The 21,490-nt window shown below is 34.7% G+C and overlaps 3 protein-coding genes across 3 annotated transcripts in view; 1 reads left to right on the top strand and 2 right to left on the bottom strand.

Annotated features, from left to right (window-relative positions):
- Nucleotides 1-1,041, bottom strand: part of LOC117115768 (mucin-5AC-like) — a 30,684-nt gene extending 29,643 nt beyond the window's left edge. The window contains exon 1 of the mRNA XM_033259697.1: nt 304-1,041. Within this exon, the coding sequence (XP_033115588.1) occupies nt 304-331 (28 nt within the window). The 5' untranslated portion in view covers nt 332-1,041. The remainder of the gene's footprint in view (nt 1-303) is intronic.
- Nucleotides 1,042-8,894: 7,853 nt separating this feature from the next.
- On the top strand, nt 8,895-14,173 carry LOC117115766 (DNA-binding transcriptional regulator BolA-like). The gene is made up of 4 exons (XM_033259695.1): nt 8,895-9,032; nt 10,064-10,181; nt 10,827-11,012; nt 11,647-14,173. Exons 1-4 carry the CDS (start codon nt 9,010-9,012, stop codon nt 11,758-11,760), a joined length of 441 nt encoding a protein of 146 aa, XP_033115586.1. The 5' UTR covers nt 8,895-9,009; the 3' UTR covers nt 11,761-14,173.
- A 1,936-nt stretch (nt 14,174-16,109) lies between these two features.
- Nucleotides 16,110-21,490, bottom strand: part of LOC117115760 (inositol polyphosphate multikinase-like) — a 20,448-nt gene continuing 15,067 nt past the window's right edge. The window contains exons 5-6 of the mRNA XM_033259689.1: nt 18,868-18,949; nt 16,110-17,582 (exon numbers count right to left, since the gene is read on the bottom strand). Of these exons, the coding sequence (XP_033115580.1) occupies nt 16,813-17,582; nt 18,868-18,949 (852 nt within the window). The 3' untranslated portion in view covers nt 16,110-16,812. The remainder of the gene's footprint in view (nt 17,583-18,867; nt 18,950-21,490) is intronic.

Raw genomic sequence — 21,490 nt, 5'->3', positions numbered from 1 at the left:
TAAAATACTGTTTGCTATGTTTTTTACTTAAATTGATAAAGACCCGTGAGGATAGGTCGAAATACTGGAACACATGGTACTTGTTTCCTATTATACATATATATGTATATATAAAGCGACGATACACTTTGCGTAACTTATATTAAGCCTATGAAGTGTGGACACTATCGGTTATAGACACAGTAATAAGAACTGATGTAGTCACGGAGCCTAACACTATGTAACAGTACGTTGTCTAGTAACACAGTCGAACGTTCTACAGACTACGGCTGTGTGTACTTCCCTCATCCCAATCCCCGTTACCTCCTGTGCGTCTCCTCTTCGTCATCATGATGAGCAATCCTTCTCACAGTTGACCGGTTCTGATAGAAAAATGTTTTCTTCTCAGTTCACTGGAGCGTTGGTGAAAAACATACAAGGTCTTTCCCAACCATACGAAGAGTTTCTCCTATACGGTTCACCGATCCAAGGAAAAACAAGACAACGGATGGTCAAACGTCTTCAAGAGCGCACAATGATCACCACTTGTTCTTGCAAATCGATCGGTGATGCGCTTCGATATAGAGGCTTTCCTGAGTCACGGGTGGATTGATTAATTTGAGTTAAATAGGTGGAGTGAACGATCCAGCACTATATTAAACAGCAGAAGACCAGTAAAAGAGTAACAACTTGGTATAATAATTATCCCGATGGCAGACTAAAGACCAGTTAAGAGTTAATTCAGTGGTGGAAACATAAACTGGTCGTCTTGTTTCCAGCACAACGACGGAACAAAAAATGGCCTAGAAAGTTTCGTGTGGTTTCCTGTCACAACGGCGTAAGCGAAATTTCAATGCCTACGGCTTGCATACAGAAAAGCCAGTCATTCACTTACAAAAAGGAGGATTTATTGAATATTCAGTGTTCTCGTAACAAAAGCCTGTATTATGTATGCACCGAGTAAATCTTCTATTGAAACCTATTCATAGCCAACACGATCTAAAAGTACACTCCCTCGAGTTTCTGTTTACCCAGAGCGCGTTAAAAGCTCCTATGTAAAAGACATACTGTACAAACAACGATAAAAAGAATGTGAAGTCTGAACACCGGGTCACTAAAATGTCCCAAAATCCTCTCGTTATTTACCTGTTCAACACTAGAATTATTTACAGATCCACATAACAAGTGGACTAGTTAGTAAATTTACAAAGAAAAATCAGCTACGCGTGACCAACTAAACTTTAAATTGCGAATATTTAATATCAGCATTCAGATGAGTGTCATGATATTGCCGACTAAACATTCTTTTTTTAATTTTCTAAGCTGTCGGACTTCACTATGTTTTTATTGTCTTTATATTGAACGACCATTTCAGTGCATATGAGAAATGTTGAAGATAAAGAGATAATCTCTAAATGTGATTATAAGCAAATTTATTGAATTAATAAAATAACTCTAAACAATACATTAATCAAAAGGCTTGCGCTGATATAGATTTTTTTTTCAAAGCATCTTCAAAATTCCTAAAAATTCCAGTCATGATGGTATAAATAAGGGTCTATGCAAAAGATAAAGGTGTTGAATTTCGTGTTATTGACAGTACGTCGAAAGGATTGTTTCTCTTAGCCCAATTTCAGTCTTTTTCGAAATTTGTACTGAATTTTGACCTAATAATGTTATATTATTCTTTTCAAGCGCCTCGAGACAATATTGATTGTGTAAGGCACTGTATAAATACAGGCCTACAATTATAACATTGCCTGCATGTGCATGACATACAAGCATTTTATACCAAAATATACTGTTTACAATATTTGATGACTTTGCATTATTTAATATAGTACAGTACACATTCCAAGTATCGAAATGCACGACATCGTGCACTATTGCATCCATCATCGTTAAATTAAGCTGCCTTCTTAAGTTTGTTGGAAATATTTGCTTGTTATAATATTATAATTTGTAATTAATATAAGTTTAATTCATCATTAGTCAACTGTATTAGTATCCCTACATAAACAAATCGACCGTTTTTTTGTGTTTTTTTTTGGTTTTTTGTTTTTTTTTTTCTTAAACTGAATAAGAAATGATACTATAATCACATTAATAGATGATTAATTATTGATTAGTTATTTATTATGTACTGGACATTTTCCACTTACAAGCTTCGTCCCACTAACGACAGCGTAAACACACGTAAATACACGTGTTATTGTGGGACCACTCGTATTCCTGTCTCTGATGGTGCACTTGGTTTGATTTAGGTTCTGAAAGTCCTATCTAGTCAGGCAGTGTCGCCGACTGATCGGCTATACAAATACCTGTACAATCTTAAATTCTAATATTAAATGTACCGTACAGTCGAGGACGAGGGAGGAAAATTGTATGGTCTATGGTTCGGGCCGGAAATGGAAATCTCGGTCTGGAATTTGAATGTAATTTCCCCTGGCCCATTAAAAAAAAAATTAAACATTATAGTCCCCCCACCCCCCTTTAAGTCGGCCTATACATGTGATAGATATGTTTTACTATAATGTAAGACATCATTCATATATTCGACATATGTTAGGGCATGATAGGATGAGGCTTATAATAGCCTATAAAACAATTACGGTATATAACAATTTGATCATCCATTCTTTCTAAACTTAAAGACCTTGTAGATAATGCAGAGTGTACCTAAATGCATAATGAATGCAGAGAAAGAAGGTAAATAAATCGATCATTTTCTGATCATTTTTCTTATTTGTGTGTGTATGTGTTCATTTTCTCACATTAATAAATTTGTATTTCCCATATTTTGCGGTATTTTACTTGAATGTGACTTGAATTCATATTTGAAATTTTAATGCCCGCCTTTTTACTCGAGTAGTAAGGGTGGGCATACCTCACACGAGATACAATAAGTTAGATTGTATGCGTAATATGGTGGCTATGCGCTGCATCGCAACCAATCAAGAATTGTAAGTCCAGGATGTTATCACTTCCGATAGGATTTTTCTTTTTGTTTAACAGTTTATGAGATGATTAAAAAGCCATACGGACTAGGGATAAATTACTGTTGTTTCATATTTGTGCGTAATATTCAAATTTTGATAAAATTACTGAACTTATGTATATTTGTTTTTACTCACGTAGGCCTATACTGCAAAGACCATGCGTGCAATTTAACGATTATCGATCATTTATTATAATCATACGCATACGGTACAACACGTTTTATAGTACATCTCATTAAAAAATAATAATAATACGCATTATTATTGCTATAAGGAAAAATCGCAAAATCAATAAGTGATTATATGTTGTATGCTGATAATGCACACCCTTAGTGTTGCATGTTGGTGTTTGAGATGAATTTATTCTCGCATTTCTGAGTACGTTATTCAATAATTATAGATGCACCAATAGAGGACTGGGCGCCCTATGAATTATGTATTTACGACACCATGCCATGCTCTTTTGAAATCAACTGATTCTTGGCATCACAGAAATTAATTAAACAATGAAGAACTTATATATTTCTTATAGTATTTTATTTTACCTCGAGTACACTGACTCCATTTTGTTTAGTAACCTAATAAAATATAAACCTTTGTTACCGTACATAGTTTATTATCAAAGCTTGTATAGTAGCTTCGGGAGTAGCTTTTATATACCTACGAGTCTTTTTGTCCTCCTTGAGTAAAAAAAAATGTCGACTCTAAGTTTCGGGTTAGTCGTGCTTGGGCAGCAAGCTTGTTTTTTTTTTTTTTTTTTTTTTCTCTAAGTTTTTTTTTTCCTGTTGTACTATTTGGTCTACTGAGCAGTCAACGAACTGAATGAAGTTTAATAAAATTGCAGGTATTGTCAGGTTTAATCACACCATCGGTTTCTGACTAGCACGGAGGTTCGCGTGAAACTATATGTTGGTGTACTGTGTACATAACGAATATAGATTTACGATATGTAAATACTGCATTACATTACATACCTCTATGCACTGTATTTTGTGGCATGATTTATTTACATGAGGGCGCGTTATGTTATTGCATAGCTTTAGATGTTTTAGTTCATGTATCAACAACATCATGTTCAGTGCGTTTAGCATACTGAGTCTAAGATTTACTTAGGACAAGTTTATTTTTCAGAATAAGTCTTTCACCTATTGTTCTAGTATATTCAGCAGGGATTTTCCCGCCATGGAGATACGACCTGCAGACGATAGAATGGTTCGTTTTATTGGTTAGGTCGTGACATAGCCCCATGTTTTTCAGTTATAGTGGTAAGACATGACCTCAGTGCGTGTCAGTGATTTACTTTTATACAATATACCAAGTCACTCAGAAGTCAATCTTTTGATAATGAGCCCGGCAATGGCACGTCTACCATTGTTATTCAAATATCCTACTGTGACAAAATTATACTCCTCGCCTACACTGTATTTCCCGCAAACACAAAACCTTATATTATTATATATTATTAGGCCTGTATCACATGGTATGGTCTGTGCATGGACCTATTAATAAGATAGGTCCATCCATGGTCTGTGTAACATTCGCGAACGTTAAAACGTCGTGATTGACAGAAGATTACGTTATACGGTAAGTAAGAACGCAACAACGTTTTGTTTGCGTTGCAAATATTTATTTTTTTTTTAAAGTAAACAAAAAAAAAAAAAAAGACTGCAACATAAACGTAAAGTTTTTAGCTTAGCTGGGTTGCATTACTCCATAGGCATAAGCTTTTACGTTCAACACAAACTCAGGCTTTTCAATGCCTTCAAATAGCATACATCAAAATGCTGAATATTCAGTTTTCCAATTCTTAAAATATAAATAGGACTATATCAACGTAATACTAATTGGTTCCATAAACCTGTTGGCTTCTGTCGGGTCGTGAGAGCACTTTGTACACAATTTACAATATCACTCCATTTTCTCTGTCTTTGGTTGCAACTTCCACAAAATTTGAACAAATTGTGTTCGATGACATCTGAGAATAGAAGGAATGTTGCTTGTGATGGATGAGGAGAGAGGATGTTACACTACCAAAAAAGCACCGTGAATTCTGTCAACATATCAATTGATTTCTGAGAATCCATTACATCTGATAAAAGCCAACAGCAACATAAAAAATGAAATGCTATGTGCCACGGAAACGAAATTGCAATCTATGCTAGGGGAGAGAGACTCCATGCAAGAGAGCATGGATGGATGGATGCCCAAACAACGCACACTGTTTTCTGTCGCCGAACTAGCCTATCTGAGAGCCCAAGACAAGAGTGTTAATAATAAGAAATACCGTACCAATAAAAATTAGAATTATTAATAAGTGTATAAATAAATAATAAAGATATTTATAATGCTGAGATAAAAGATATAGGCCTATAGTCATAATTAGAACCATTTGATATTTGATTGGTACAATAATAAGGTTTAAAAAATGAAATCATGGAAGACTTTGAAAAATACGCATGGCTTTGAAGGGTGTCTATAAAACGAAGACCGAAGACCCAAAAACGAAGGCCCCCTATTTTTTCTCTTTAATTTTGATGATAATACGCCAGGCTGTCACAAAATCAAAATTACTAAATTTTTGGGCGTCTGCTTGTGAAATTTTCAAGGGTCTTCGTTTTATAGACACCCTATATGGGTGTCTACAAAACGAAGACGGAAGACCCGAAAAACGAAGACCTCCAACTATTTCTTAATTATCTTATTGAAAGTATTTCAAAATCATCATAAAACAGTTGCCAAAAGTACATATTTCATTATATTATCAATATTGGCCAAAAAAAATGTGGGTCTTCGTTTTTTGGGTCTTCGGTCTTCGTTTTGTAGACACCCATATAGGGTGTCTATAAAACGAAGACCCTTAATTATCTCATCCATCCTATGTTGGTGTCACTACCAAATGACCGATGCTGCACATATGCGTCACTATACCACATTCCTACTGTTTATTTTAACATGGAACAAGTTTATGAATGAAATATTCAAGGTTTTTGTAGGCCCCCAAAATACGCGTACCGCTAGGTCAAGCCTTACTTTCGTTTAGAGGGAGCAGCGCCAAGACGCGCTCAGCCACCAGCCGTGGACGTACAACATTGGTTGCCGCTTTGGAACTGGAATAAAGGGTAAATCGTTCAATTGACTCAGATTCAGGCAACAATGTGCTAAGACGAATACTATATATACATAGCATGAAGTGATTTAAAAACATTATTTTCATCACGATTGAAAGAAAAAAAAAATGTGGGTCTTCGTTTTTCTGGTCTTCGGTCTTCGTTTTGTAGCCACCCATATAGGGTGTCTATAAAACGAAGACCCTTAAGTATTTCTTGATATTCCTCATTTTATTCCGATAAAATAATGAAATAGGTACTTGGCACCTGTTTTATGATGATTTTAAAATACTTTCAATAAGAAAATTGAGAAATAACTGGAGGTCTTCGTTTTTCGGGTCTTCGGTCTTCGTTTTGTAGACACCCTTATATAAAAAAGACCCTTGAAAATTTCACAAACAGACGCCCAAAAAATTTCGTAATTTTGATTTTGTGACAGCCTGGCGTATTATCATCAAAATGAAAGAGAAAAAATAAGGGTCTTCGTTTTTGGGTCTTCGGTCTTCGTTTTATAGACACCTTTGAATGGGTTTACTGAGCTCCTAAAGATGAATTCCCAATATAGAGTAGCTAATGTTAGTGCCATTTGTACTTTGTGTGTGTGTGGGTCTGTGTAGGTTTACAGTGCATTCAATGGCACCTTTGTTGAGTACCATTGAGAAATTAGCTTCGCAATCGCATTAGTGTACCGGATAAAAGTTTAAAATTGGATGGATAGGCCTACTCTATTATTATCTTGTCCATTGTCGGCAATACAGTTAGTCTGAGTGCTGTCTCTAGGCTCATTCAGGAGCACACTATACCAAAGAATTAAGACTATGGTATTGTGGGCGTTTGTCACAGTGTGGTTGCGGGGGCTTAAGTGGTCGGTGTTCGAACACTAGCTGTGAATTTGTCTCTAACCAACTAGGAAATAGGTACCGTACCTGGAGGATGTTGTTGCACTGAATGAATAAAAAAGAATAATTTTATTCGAATAAACGCCCCGCTTTCCATAAACTCGACCCCCTAAAATAAACGTCCCTGTCAGACACCAGTGGTGTTGCCAGCGGGGCCGGGGGTTAGGGCCCCTTCGGCGAGAACTGCAGCCGCTCCCTCAGGGAGAAAAACTACAGTTCGTCGGGGAGAAACAAATTTTCTGCATATTAGTAGACTCTAAATCGATTAAATAAGCATTTGAAACTCCTAAATTGTCAAAATTTTCGGGGGCTTCTCCCCTTAGACCACTTTCGGGAGATGCCCGACCACGCTCCCCACCCACCCAACCGCCGTCGGGGCCTTGGACTTCATTGTGATTAATAGGAGTCTTTATGATCCCGCGATAACATACCGTACCTTGACGGTAATTTTAAAGTTCAATTAAGGGGCGTTTAATAAAATTAAGTATTATACGTATCCATTTTACACCTTAAGAAAAATGATAAATGCCTCCCGCGAATAAACGCACCCTCAAAACCCCTTCTCAACAATAAACACCCCGGGGTGTTTATTTGAATAAATGCGATAATAGTATAACGTATGACACATAGATCAAAATAATTCAGTTGCCGAAGACGTTTTACTATACTAAGATCCATTTTATTACCAGCTACTTTGAAAAAAAGCTTGGCCAAAATGGTATCCGACCAGTTTTCGAGTTCATGACCACTATGCCGAAACCCAGATTGCCGAATCTATTTCACCAAAATTATGACAACCCAGTTTGCCGAATCTTCCCGTCACCGTCGATCGAAATTACAGCATGTGTTTTGAGAGCATAACGAGTGTGTCAGGGAAAAGCCGTATTATAAATTAAAAGGCCAAATATTGGAGAGCAACAATGCTGTGGAAAAACATACTGGCATCTATCAGTTAAAATTAGAATGAAGGCATCGTATTCTCCACACACCCTCCGTCGTCCGACGTCACGACTATCGTTGGACCAAAAATAATAAGTCGCCTATCCAAATAATGCATGCTATTTTTATTGCTAATCCCTAATATTGTGGTCTAAAATCACTATTTGGGTTACACTATAAGCCCTAAAAAACTCTCCCCGCAACCCTACCAGGGATTTTTATGCCGGGACCCTGACCGAGGCTCTGGTCGGTCTCAGTAATTCATGGTAAGAGAGTGCTCAGCATAAGGTAAGGGAATGCTTAGCTCAACGCATGCTTAGCTCGGGGTGGATCGAACCCGATTATGTAATTGTTATTTAAGTAGGCCTAGAGAAAATGCCTCTAGACTACAGATTTTGAAAAGTCCTACTATTATTGCGTTGATATTGCGTTAACGGTGAACCAGTCAAGGTTATCTTTTATGTCTAATGAATTTTTCTTTTCTGACTTATCTCCTTGATTTGGTAGCTCTATTGTTATGAACTTCATGGATTAGGAATTAAATGTTTCTCTTTCAATTCTGTTGTAGTGGGAATTAAAGGCCCTATAAGCTAGAAGACATTCTTGTGTAGCAAAAACAAGCTTATTTCCATAAATGCAATTTTGATCGTTCTTTTCCCGTCTTTTAAATTCGATTTCTACTCAGTTTTAATCAACGGAAAAGCATGAGATATTTAGTTCTTAAAACTTCAAGTAGGTAAGCCTACCAACATTAATTGCCATTTTTCTTAACTTGGTCATACATTAAATATGTTACTCCAGTTTACATATATTAATTGTGTGTGATCACCAGTGATGGTCTTTTGACTTTCCATAGGAATATAAAATATACACTTTAACTTGTTATGTGTGTGGTGGGGGGGGGGGGGTGTATTTGCAATGGCTACATGTTTTCTTCTGTAAGACGGTCTACTAAAATCCCTCGGGAATATAACGGCTTGATGAAAGTTGTCTAAATGCACTAATGGCGTTTCATAGCTAGCAGTTGGCTGGGTTTGGCCACGAGAGGGCGTGTGTTGCCAAAACAAACGTTAATCCGAAGAAAACATGCAAACTTCGACGAGACTCTTGTAAGTATCACTTTAATATTTTATTAGGCACACATAAAAAATCATTTAGGCATCGAAGTATAGTAAACGTTTCCATGTTCTTTAACTATATTCTTATTAGTTAGGGAAGGCAGGATATTTAGGAGGGCCTAGACTAAGAAGTAGAGAGCTTAGCCAGCCAGTAAGTGGCCAGGGCTAACTTTATTGAACTACCTAGCTAGGCCTAGGACTAGCAAGGGCTACAATTACTAAGCCTAGGCCTATGCCTATTTCATTTTCATTGTGAATTACTATATACATTGCAATTAATTAGGTCATAGTTGGCCTAAAAACTATACACCATCACCATGCCATGGATATTTTCCAACGATTTTACACAACACAAATTTGAAATTTTAATTTGAGGTTGATAAGAATGGAGCATTGACTAGAGAACCTCTTAACCTTTGACTTAGTCTCACTCACACACACGAAAAAACCCAGAAAAAATATCCTAAATTTTTATACTTTTGATAACATGTTTTAAATATCTTCTAAAACCCTCCAAAATTGTAAAGGCTTTATCACGAACATCACAAAAAATATGTACCTACATTTGTGGAAAGATAAAAATATAAAGAATATTTAATGCTTAGTTCTACTATACTTGTGTTTAAAAGTGAGAGTTTTTGGATATTGAATATTAATTACAATTTATTCCAAAATATCAAAATCGATTAAATTATGCAAGCATTTGACAGCAAACATAATGCTATGGAGTTTCATTCTTTGGACCAGGATTCTAAGCCTGTCAGCAAAATCGCCTTCAACACATATTGATGATGTGCAATCAATTCTTTCATATTTGTGACTGGGAGTGTCTGGTGTGAGGCCAAACTAGTCCGCCCAGCCAATTTTATCATCAGAATTTTTTGCAAAAATCAGTTTCCATGAACCATTTAATTTGTTTGGTTTGTCAAATGTTTGATTTAGTGTTCAGTAAGTGTTGACAGCTATTTTTAATAGCATAGAAGTGATATTGAAATTTAATGAGGTTTTTTTTCTCCTATTAGAATAAGAAGGGCAACAAGAGTTGTGCTTACCAGTCATCACTCGGCACAACTCAGCACTACAGTCAGACAAGGTGTGGTGGAAAAATCAATAGTCAACAAACTCACAAACCACTTTCAGGTAGGTATAGGCTATGCAAATTTAATGTTTATGACCCAAAAAAGTTAGAAACTAGTCACCCCATATTGTGCTTACCTCCACTCTGTGCCTGAATATGAACTATATGCAAGCCCTGTGTGATAGGCCAAACTGCAGCATACCCTCAAGGAAATATTGGAATAGCCCATCATATTCAGGCACATTGTTTTCTTGAGTGCTGCAGCATACCCTCAAGAAAGTAATGGAATTGCCCATTGTATTCACATTATTTTCTCGAGTCCTGCACAGCATACCTCCGGCCTGTCTGTGCTTGAATAGGAGGGGCAATTCCATTATTTTCTTTCATGCTCAGGAAAATGTGACATTGACCTTGTCCTTTGTCATTTCCAAAAATTGAATGGTTGCTTTCTTATACCATTCCACTAAATTTTATGATGATCCATTCATTAGTTTTGCGTAATCTTGCTAACAGACAGACAGACATGACGGCCAGTGTTAATTACATAACCTCCTTTGGAGGTGGTGATTACGCTACTGCAATAGAAGTCGGTGAGTTTTCAGTTGAGGTAACAGTTATGTCATAAGTCATTGACTGACAATATATGGAACTGAATTCTTTTAATTTGATTATTGAAAGGCAATTTTCTTTTCTTTATATTTTCACAGCCTTCAGTTTTAGATGTCTTCAATGAAAGTTATATGCACAATGTACCACACGGCTCAGAGACGCATTTCAAAGTAGTTATAGTGTCACAGAAATTCCATGATGAAAAACTTGTGCAGCGTCATCGTTTGGTGAACGAAACTCTGAGAGATGAGTTGAATGCGGGTGTTCATGCCTTGTCCATTCAGGTAAATCAAATTCTTTTTCAATTCACCAATCAGTATACAATAAATCAACCAAAGAGCAAGCTTAAAACCAATCAACCTACCAACCTAAAACGCAATCAACTAATGTATGAAAAGCCAAAATGGACAAACAATAAGTGGTAGCACAATCTCACATGGGTGCACCACTTAATAAATATTTGGTATTACTATATTAAAAGGACATATTATGTAATTTTGGCAAAAGAGCGGATTGTCAAATATTCTTACATGTCCTTTTGGTGTAATATTGCAGGTAAGGACAAACGTTAGGTGGGGGAAGGGGAAATCCAGTGTTGCATGGGCAACGGGTACTCACTGCACGCGATGGCGACGCGGCGACGAACGTACGCGGCGGCGCAGAACCAACTGATCACTGCTTAAATGAGGATCCATTCAGACTGCCACTGACAATCAGCAAACGGTGTTACGTCATCTACCGCTCACCGGAAGCAAAGGTGGATTCGTCGTGTTACGGTCGTAGGACCGTCGTATTATGCAATGAGTGTCTGGCTTTAGTGTTCGCAAGCAATAAACTTAACTGTAGATAGATAATGCATTTGTTAAAGTGTGTAACAAAAGATTAACATTGTATGGTGTGATTTTATTTTTTGTTCAGGCATTTACTCCAGAGCAGTGGGACAATGAAGGATTTGTTTCCGATTCCCCAAAATGTTTAGGAGGAAAAGCACGAGAGCTGAAGAGGGAAATGGATCGGAGTAAAGAATCTTAACACCTTGTGATCCTCATGAAAAATTATATAAACTGATTAAAGAATGGACCCTTATGTAATATGAGGACTCAGTAGAGAGCTTTCACTTTTTCGCTAGGGAATCGATTCACAGAGAAAATTTCTCATTCCTATTTACATACTTGTACAAAAATTAGCAAGCTTTTGCTATCCTGTTTTTGTGTTTCCTTGAGAACCAAATTCTTAGACACAGATATGCACTTTTCTCAACGGATTGGTTCTCATACGAGGTAATGTAAGCTCTCTAGTAGTTGAAACTTGCAGCAAAATTATATCATGCAGAAAGGAAGCTGTAAATATGTTATTGAGGGAAAAAAAATAAACCCTCAGTTTCATTGATAAGACAACCAAAGAGCAAGTATACATTGATTTAAAAAGAAAAACATGATCTAACACACTGAGTCAGTGTTCGGCCAGTCATTGGCCAGTGAAATTTTCCATGCTCTGTATCTGTGTTTTGAACGCAACACCACTCCGCTGATTATCGGAGGTAGTCCGAGTTGATCGTCGTTGAAAACAATTTTTTTGTGCGATGTCAGATCGTCATATTTTTACAAGTTATACTACCTCTTGAATGCAGAATGTTTTGAGCTAAACAATTCAAATTAGCTGACTACAGCTGTACAGCTCTGAAATTTAAGATAGTACAGTGTATACATATTGCATGTGTGCATGGCTGTGGGGATTGAGAATGCAGGATATTTACATTTTTCAAGTAATAAAAGTGACAGCTTGCAAGAAATTTGCTTTACACACATTTATTTGTAAATAAGAGAAAGACGAAAGCAGTAAAGTACACTGCTGTTTTTATCACTATTATTACTATATAAGTTTAATATTTGTTTCTTGTCAATGTTGCAAGGATGGTCCTTTTAATAGTTGTTTTCCCCAAATATTCAGTCTACCTGCAGTGCTCAATAGTTCTGCTGTTTATGCTGTAATACATTTCCTTTATTCTTTGATAGACCCTTAAATTGGCTGGAAATCAATGAGGAAGTGCTTTGATTTGTTATGAAGTTTTACCACTAGATAATATCTCATCATAACAAATATGTGATGTAAATAAAACTCGAAAAACAGAGTTTATTATCAAATGGAATTAAATTTATTGTGAAAATTCTACAATTGTTTTACCATTCACCAGTTGTAAAAACAATAACAAAAGCTACATATTTCTGTAAAAATACCTTTGTCAATATATTAATATTACATATTACATAACCTATAAAATAAGTGTTTTTATTTAGGTTGTGAAGTCCTCACACTGTTGACAACTTTGCAAAAGGATTGTGTAGAAAAATATGGTATATTTACAGTATACAGTCACACCCAAAATTTTAAAATAAAAGAACAGTGACAAGTGTAAACCAACAATTGTTGTGAAATATAGAAATGCCACACATATATACAACAGAAATATATAATTATAAAACCATCTTATAAAATGAATGAAAATGTGATATGTCCGCAAAAAAGTGAGCACATCAAATGGTGGTTGTGTTGACCACGAGTGACAAATAAAAATGGGGGTTGATCAGAAAGTAGTTACTTATTTTATCAGGGTTCACTTGCCCAATGTATTTTGGCTGGTCCACAACAATTCTATCTTAGCGGCCCATCTACTATCTTCGGCTAGAAATACCCTTGTTTTTACAGCCTGACAGTGATCAAAGAAGTATATTCTGTAACAACTAAAATTAAAATTGAGCATAAAACTGTATACAAGAAGGTTTCTACAAGAACACTGGAAACAAAGTTTAGGTGCGGCCTTTGATGTTAAGTCAAAAATTCATGGCGTAATGCAAAACTCTGCTATATATTATTATTCCAGTAAATCATTGTAACAAACGTGTGGAATACTAGACTCCACTTACATACAGTTACAGTGTTAAATATAATACAATAAAACAGAAAACTTTATAAAATATGTATAAATTAGTACACTAACACACAGCACATGAAAGCAACAAAAGTATGTTTACAATCAAGTTCATGAGTGACCAAAACACCTTTCAATTAATGGAATGGTCCTATCATCACAGAGGCACTGTAATCATTTGAGCTCTATAATCATATCAACACAGATCAAGGTAAATGCAACTCGCCTTTTAAAGGAAATAATTTTGCATATTTGAGATCTAACTTTGTCCAAGGTTATAAATAGCACCCTCTAACATGACATTGAAAACAAACCATGCTAAATCTAAAAGTGAAAATTTATCATGTTAAATTGACGATCTCAAAAGTAAGATTAATCTATCTAGTTGATGTAAAAAGTTATTGAAATTCATAGAAATAATGTTGGAAAAGGACTTTAATACAGCTAATCCATATTTAACTGTACCATAAAACCTTGAATTGAAGCCCAATGGGCTTAATCTCAAAAAAAAAAAAAGCTTATCTCGAGTTGAAGCCCACCTCTTGAGTTAACAAAATTAGCCTCAATAAGAAGCCCATCTCGAAAAGAAGCACATGGGCTTCTTTTCAAGATAGCATAAGCTTCTTTTCAATATAGTACAGTACATACACTGTACATGAATTTCAAAGAAATAAATTAAAAACACGATTGGTTTATATAGTAGCTTAGGTGATTTAATGCCGGTTAATACTCTTCATGATACAGATTGATGTTACAGTGACTCTCTTTGTTGTTTTATAGTAGTAATTCCCAAAATTTATCAGCATTCATTTTGAAAAGAAGCCCCCCCCCCCTATTTACTTTGCAAAAGTGGCCTCGAAAAGAAGCCCATCCAAAGTTCGCAAAAGCCCAGGGTTTCAATTCAAGGTTTTACAATATGTATTTTATTAAAATTGCTAGGTATCTTCAGTGGGATTACCCACATTCGGGCAGAAGTGCATGTACCTGTATATGTGCAAAAAGATAGCTTGTTAAACCATGATTAAACATACCCTGAACATGATAAAAGTTTGACACAAAATCTAGTAAAAAATTATATTTTTTTTGCTGGAACATTTATAATATAACAACATAACATTATATTTAAAAATGTAAAACAACTTACAGATATTATAAATATGTCACATAATTGGTTTACCCTGGAAATACCATTTTTTTCACCAAAAATAAAAATTTCCTATTACTTAGACTTAAATAAATAATACTGTAAATAATAAAACCCTTCTGACCTTATTAATTATGCAAGTTGAAGTACTTGCTTTATAATATTATAACAGAAGGGAAACTAATTCCTTTTGATTTTTTCCCTACTCTGGGCTGCACTTTTTATAGAAAGCTCTTTAAAAAGGGAAAATCCTCATTAGCAATCAGTGTCTGTCGGGGTCTGTGTGTAGGCATAGATTGTGCATAATCATATTTAATTTGCTCATAAACTACAAATATAGTTATTTTGATAAGACAATTAAAAGGCCTAATACAGTGGAAAAAGGTGTCATCACGGATTTGCGGTAGATAGGTTAGAATTTGGGAGCTTTTTGTTTGCTGATTTTCGGACAGTCCTACAAATTCTGGTCAATGTTATAGATTTGAGAATCTCGTACTTCAACCAATCTATGCTGCAAAATTTACTAGTTTAATATCTCCAAAATTCTAGATTTAAAATTCAACAGTGGAAACATTGAAATATTGTAATCTTTATAATTTAAAATTTGTTTCTAAATTTCTACAATTTTAGATAGACATTTTGAATTTGTTTCAGAAACATTCATTGGTCGTCTGGTGTTTGCAGTAAATCATTAACGCACCCATGAATAATTTAGCTCATAAATTCTGTATTTTCTACAGGTATAGACTTGTCAGGAAATGAAAGAGTCATACATTAGTGACTGAGGTTAAGAGAAGTGTTGTATTCAATATTTTCAATCAATCAACTTTCTTAACAGCTGGAGAAAGGGGTGAGTAGCAACTAGACCTACAAAAAAGAAATTATAATAAACACTGTAGAACCAACATATTGGGAGAAACCATTTGTATGAATAGGTAATACAGTATTAAAAATAGGTATTGATCATAGAATGGCAAATATCTCTACTTTGGCTTTGTATTATTAGGCAGGTATTATAAGGCAGGTAAACTTTTGGGATAGCAAAAGTCCAGCCAGAGGGTTCATGGGGTTTGAAAGAACCCATTTTTTCCAGAAATGCCCATATAAATTATTAGTAATTTGCATGAACGTTGTTGAAATTAAACGTTGAAATTAACTCAAGCATTTGAAATTTTGTAATATCCCAAAATCTTTCCCATCGATGGTGAGGCTGAGGTGGGTGTGGACATTCCCCCTTTAGGAATTTTGCCAACGGGCTTGCACAATCGATTGCTTTCACAAATATCATTCATTAAATATTCTCCTGGATATCTCTCTTCATCTGTTTTATAACCTGACAGATTGTAAGAGCTGTTGTCCATTGGTCACACAATCACTAGATGTAACAGCAGGCAGTTAAAGCATATAGCACTTGGGTATTAATCTATCAAAAATGATTTAATATTGTAATAATTAACTATTAACTTAGTTGAGATAGAAAATACATATCAATTATAGTTACATAATTACCATATTCATACCATTATGTTTTATACCTTAAATTAAATTATTTTTATATGAAATGTGTATAAATATAATATATTGTTCATTTACTTCTATTCTGTTCTATTCATTTGTACAATTATTATTTACCAGTAACAATTAATCATTTTTTATATTCACATTATTATAACAACCACACCGCTTATCTTTTAAGGCACTTAAAAAATGTTCACCAAAAGCAGAATAGTATAAATATTTCAAAATAAAATTAAAAACACTAACACTAATTAGTGACATCATGGGCTACATTGCAATTAATGAGTAAAAATATGTGCAAAAAACAAAACAAAAAAAACTTTGGTGATTTTGGAATATAATATATTATTATAATTTCAATTAATTCAATTTATTTAAATTTTAAGATAGGATCTATGATTCAATTGATATTATTAATGATAATAATATTCTTAATATTATAAGTTCTTTACTGTATTTTTAAGTTTCAAAATGTATTTCTAAATTGTAGTGATCAATTTGATTTATATGAAGCTCGAAGTGTTTCTAAATTACTAATTAATTTCCGTAGCCCAAATAAATAATTATCATCCTGAGTAGGGTCTTCTATAACATGGGTAAAGTCGATCATTTTTAGGTCCACCATACAACATGGCTTACGTTTTGGATATCTCTCATCGTTCGGACATATATTTTCCTCCATTTCCACAATACGATTTTTTGGTGTCTGATTTGGTGTGCAAGGTTTGGTCCGTTGATAATCATTCAACGGAAAGCTATCCGGTATATTTCCATCGAGAAGGACGAAGTTCTTGAATTCACAATTGCATTTGTTATCTCTAGGTACTTTATGGTTTAGCCCACCATTAAGATCAGTGGGAGTGCAGGTTTTTGAAGAACTACTACAACATTGCATACAAACTGTTCTTGCCCCATTTGTAGAGCCATTGACAACATGTTTACCAGTTGCATGATTACCAACATACCACGAACCTTGAATGCCATTGGTATTTGTCTTCTTATCATTGGTTAGCAGCTCGTCAGCTCTCGCTTCAGCTTTGGATAAATGATTCTTTGGTAATAATTCTGGAACGGTATCCACTGATTGATTTGTTAATACACTGTCTTGTTTGTCGCCCTCGTATACAAATAATATAGAACTGGAGATGAAGTGTAACAGACGCTGATGAACGAACCAATCTTCTAACTGGTTCAACCGATAAAGTATTTCAGTTAGCGCATCAAACTGGAAATTGTCTTCAGTTTGGAAGAACCTCTTGAAGCCTACAAGAAAATAAAATGTATTATAGCAGAGAAGATTTACTTAATGTGTTTCTCACAAGAATATTTGCCCCACGATGATGAATATATTATGTTCTTACAGATTATGCATGATACTATTCACTGAATCTCAATGAATTGTAGATCTCTTGATTTTTCATTAATCGACGTAATGTATGAGTGAAGTGACGAATACCACATGCCTGAGTTAATCATGTCGACTAGAGGAAAAGTCTTTTTCATTTGATGATAAAAGGCCAAAATCCTTAGTGCTGCCCGAGCCCCCACCGAAACCAAATCCTCAATCTTTTAGGGTCTACCTTTTTTACCCTTAGCTAATCGGCTTTACTGATATGTCAGAGGTTGAAAAAGATGTGTATTCCTGGATAGTCCGAAACATAGATGCACATATCAAGAGTTAAGGAAAGCAGTGCAAGGCTGTGAAACATGGCGGGACTGCCTACTATGAACCAGCCAAAGAGACAGATCACAAATTGATTGATATGTCAGATTCTTCATACAACAATTATCAACGACGAGAATACCAATATTTGAGATAGCCTGCCCTCAAAACAAATATTTATTTTCAACGATCATTTTAAAATATTATAAAACATGCCAGTTTCATTTTTATACTGTATGTACATTATGGATAAAAAGGGCTAGCTGAAATTCAGAAAAATAATATTATATCCAAGGATAAAAAATAATGTGTTAAATGGTAAACCCATCAAAATTACACCAAAAAATGGCAACATAAAAAAAATTATGGAACAAAAAAGAATTCTAAGTTTCTAGGCTGAGAGTTTGAACAACTGATATGCCACAATTCTGCATAGTAGACTATAATTAGGACTATTGTTGCATTACAAAAAAATTAATTTGAAACAACTGTAAACAAATGTTTGTAATGATTAAACAAAATCAATACAAAAACCAGCTGACTGAATCATGCAAATCAACAGCCTGGGATGAATGTAAGTCAAATTACCATCTGTTATTTATGAATTTCATGAGCAATATGTCTCTCTAAAGCCACATAAATATTAAAAGACAGCTTAGAAAAATGACGAATTTTCAGACAAAACTGAAAGAGGAAGAAAATATTAACTGAATGTCTATCCAGGATAAAAAAAAAAAACATGTCTCAGTAAATGCCATTAACTATCATTATAATACAAATTTACTTGTAATTTAATATTATATAATTAATAAAACCAATTCATAAATGTGACACTGCTCCACCCTCACACCACCACTACCATTGAAAAAAGCAATAAAGCCTTACCCTCAATTACTGTATCTTCTTCAAAATGTCTTCCATATGACTTATCATAATATTCGTACTTATTTGAGTTTGCATAATATATCTGCAAAGAAAAAGTTTGCTCAAAATAGTAATCAATTCTCTATGCCTATATGGACAGCCATATGACTTATCATAGTATTCATACTTCATTGAGTTTGTATCATATATCTGTAAAGAAAAAGGTTTGCTCTAAATATAGATTTAATATGCCTATATGGACAGCCATATGACTTATATTATTCATACTAATTTGAGTTTGCATAATATATCTGCAAAGAAAAAAAGTTTGCTCAAAATATATAGATTCAATATGCCTATTTGGACACGCTGATAAATATCTTCTCTGCATATATACAATACAATTTAACATTATCTAATCAAATATTTGATACTGCCTATCATAAGTACTGTATTGGTATTAAATTGGTTTTCCAGTACATTATAGACTTCTATGGAATATGAAGGATCTATATGAAGCACTTCACACTTAGCCCAGCTTAGGCTTGAGGAATATGTGTTGAGCCTGGTACAGGTTACAGTCTCTTGTTTACTGGAGATAGTTGTTCATCCAAATCGAGACAGTTTGTTTTCACTTTTTTATTAAACTTATTAATGCACAACAAAAATTAAGAAATTGATTGCCAGTCAAGTCAAATTATATGTGGCAAAGACAAGCAAAATCAGTCACTCCTTGTTAAAAAAAAAGAACCAAAAAAAAAAAACAATTTCCAGTTATTAATACAGGGTTACAGTAAAATGAAAGTTATGAAATAGCGAAAGAATCATTTAAATCTAACATTTTGTTATGTAAGTGAAGTATGTTTCCATACAATCGCTACATACTATTGCCGACAGCTTTCAGTGATGCTGATTGGTCGGACGAATTGGGGAGCCTTCCTAATCGCGTTGGGGACTGTAGCGACAGTGTAGCGATTTTAAAGAAACCAGACTTTACTTGAGCTTAAACATACAGCTGTTTACAGAACTGTATTTTAAAATTTAGCCTTAAAAGTTTACAATTTTGGAGATTTCACAGGCAGAGACCATCACCATCATTAAAAAATGTTTTAACATTGAAAATAGGTAAAATAACAACATAGCATAATGTATAGATATATAAAGGTTACTTTATTAGTGCAATAATATAAATTTTTGAAAATCTTCATATTCCAACATGTTTTGGCCATTATCTCCTAAAACACAATTTGCGCTGAGTCACTGGTTTGACTCGTCTTCGCCACATACCCTTCCATTCTAATTATTTAAATTGAAAGCTTGGAACATAAATAAAATGTAAGCAATTCAAAGCCTGAATTTGATTTATTAATGAACTAATTGCTATCTCAACACACACAGCATATATGGAGCTATATTCTGGTGGTTAATATGTTCCTTCCAATTCCAGAGTTCTGGTTCTATGGGCTCAAATCCTTTATCACCACAATTTTGTCTCAAAGTAGAATGTATATTGAACCTGTCTCTTATACACATCTAGATGTGTATAAGAGACAGGTGTGTATACATATCCCTGTACATAAAAAAATTGAGTAGTTGCATATGTATTCTTTTTTCCATTAATCAATGAACTCAAAAAAGAAAGTGGGGTCAGGGCCTCCCCCGGGAAAATTTTGATTCCTTGATTCTTAATTTTCCCACTGTAACAAAAAAAACTGTAGGTTTGAATTTTTTTTTTTTTTGCCCAAGGGGATCTCAGATCCACCAATGCTTTTATGTTTGTAAAGCATCATAAGTTTTGAATGAAGACGTATGAAGAAGAGAAGATGTTAAAACTAAGTTTCTTGAAACAGATAGCAGATCGAAAGAAAGTTAGGTTTGCGGGACATATTGTACTACAAGGATCGAATGGAACGTTAATATATTCTAGAAGGTAAAATAGAAGGGGAAGCATGCAGAGGAAGACTAAGGAAGATGTGGTTTGATAACATCAAAGAATGGCTAAACATGAGAAATTATGGAAAAATATAAAGAATGGCCGAATCTCACAGTGGTGACACATGACATTTGACTCAAAGACAGCACTAGGCCTAGGGCCTACTTGATGATGAAAGCATCGTTCAATAGGCAAAAGCAGTTGGGTGTGAATGAAAGAAATAAATCCTAAAACCTTGTTTGCACAAATCCTGGACATAAAAGATAGTTCACCTTGCATCAATACAAGAGATTTCCAATAGCCACACACCAAGGACACCACCAACTGTGTAACTAAACATTACCCAGCCATATTGATTTTATGCTAAGTAAAGTACAATGTGTTAGTTTGTTACTTATGGTTGCTAAAATGTGATGGTTGCACCATGGAGGAATAAAAGTAATAGCTTATGGTTGCATAAAACATGATGATCCCAGCAAACAGAAAATATTCTTAGAATTTTTGCAAACATTGTGATTAGGTATGTCACAAAATAACATTCACACAAGTTGCAGGAACGTTTGAACATTATATAGTTGCGAAATTGTGTTTTACAGTATGTATTTATGGTTCTGGGAAATAACGTTTTCAACAGCAAACTGTAAAGGCCAACTCAGACAGCGTCGGCCGACGCAGCCCGACCCGATTTATCGTCGGGGACAGTCTTAAGCC

The sequence above is a fragment of the Anneissia japonica genome, unplaced genomic scaffold, assembly GCF_011630105.1.
Source record: "Anneissia japonica isolate Jap-2015-1 unplaced genomic scaffold, ASM1163010v1 scaffold287962_len325480_cov183, whole genome shotgun sequence".
In the NCBI taxonomy this organism is placed as follows: domain Eukaryota; kingdom Metazoa; phylum Echinodermata; class Crinoidea; order Comatulida; family Comatulidae; genus Anneissia; species Anneissia japonica.
Note: the sequence above shows the minus strand (reverse complement) of the source record. Positions and strands in the feature narration are given on the sequence as shown.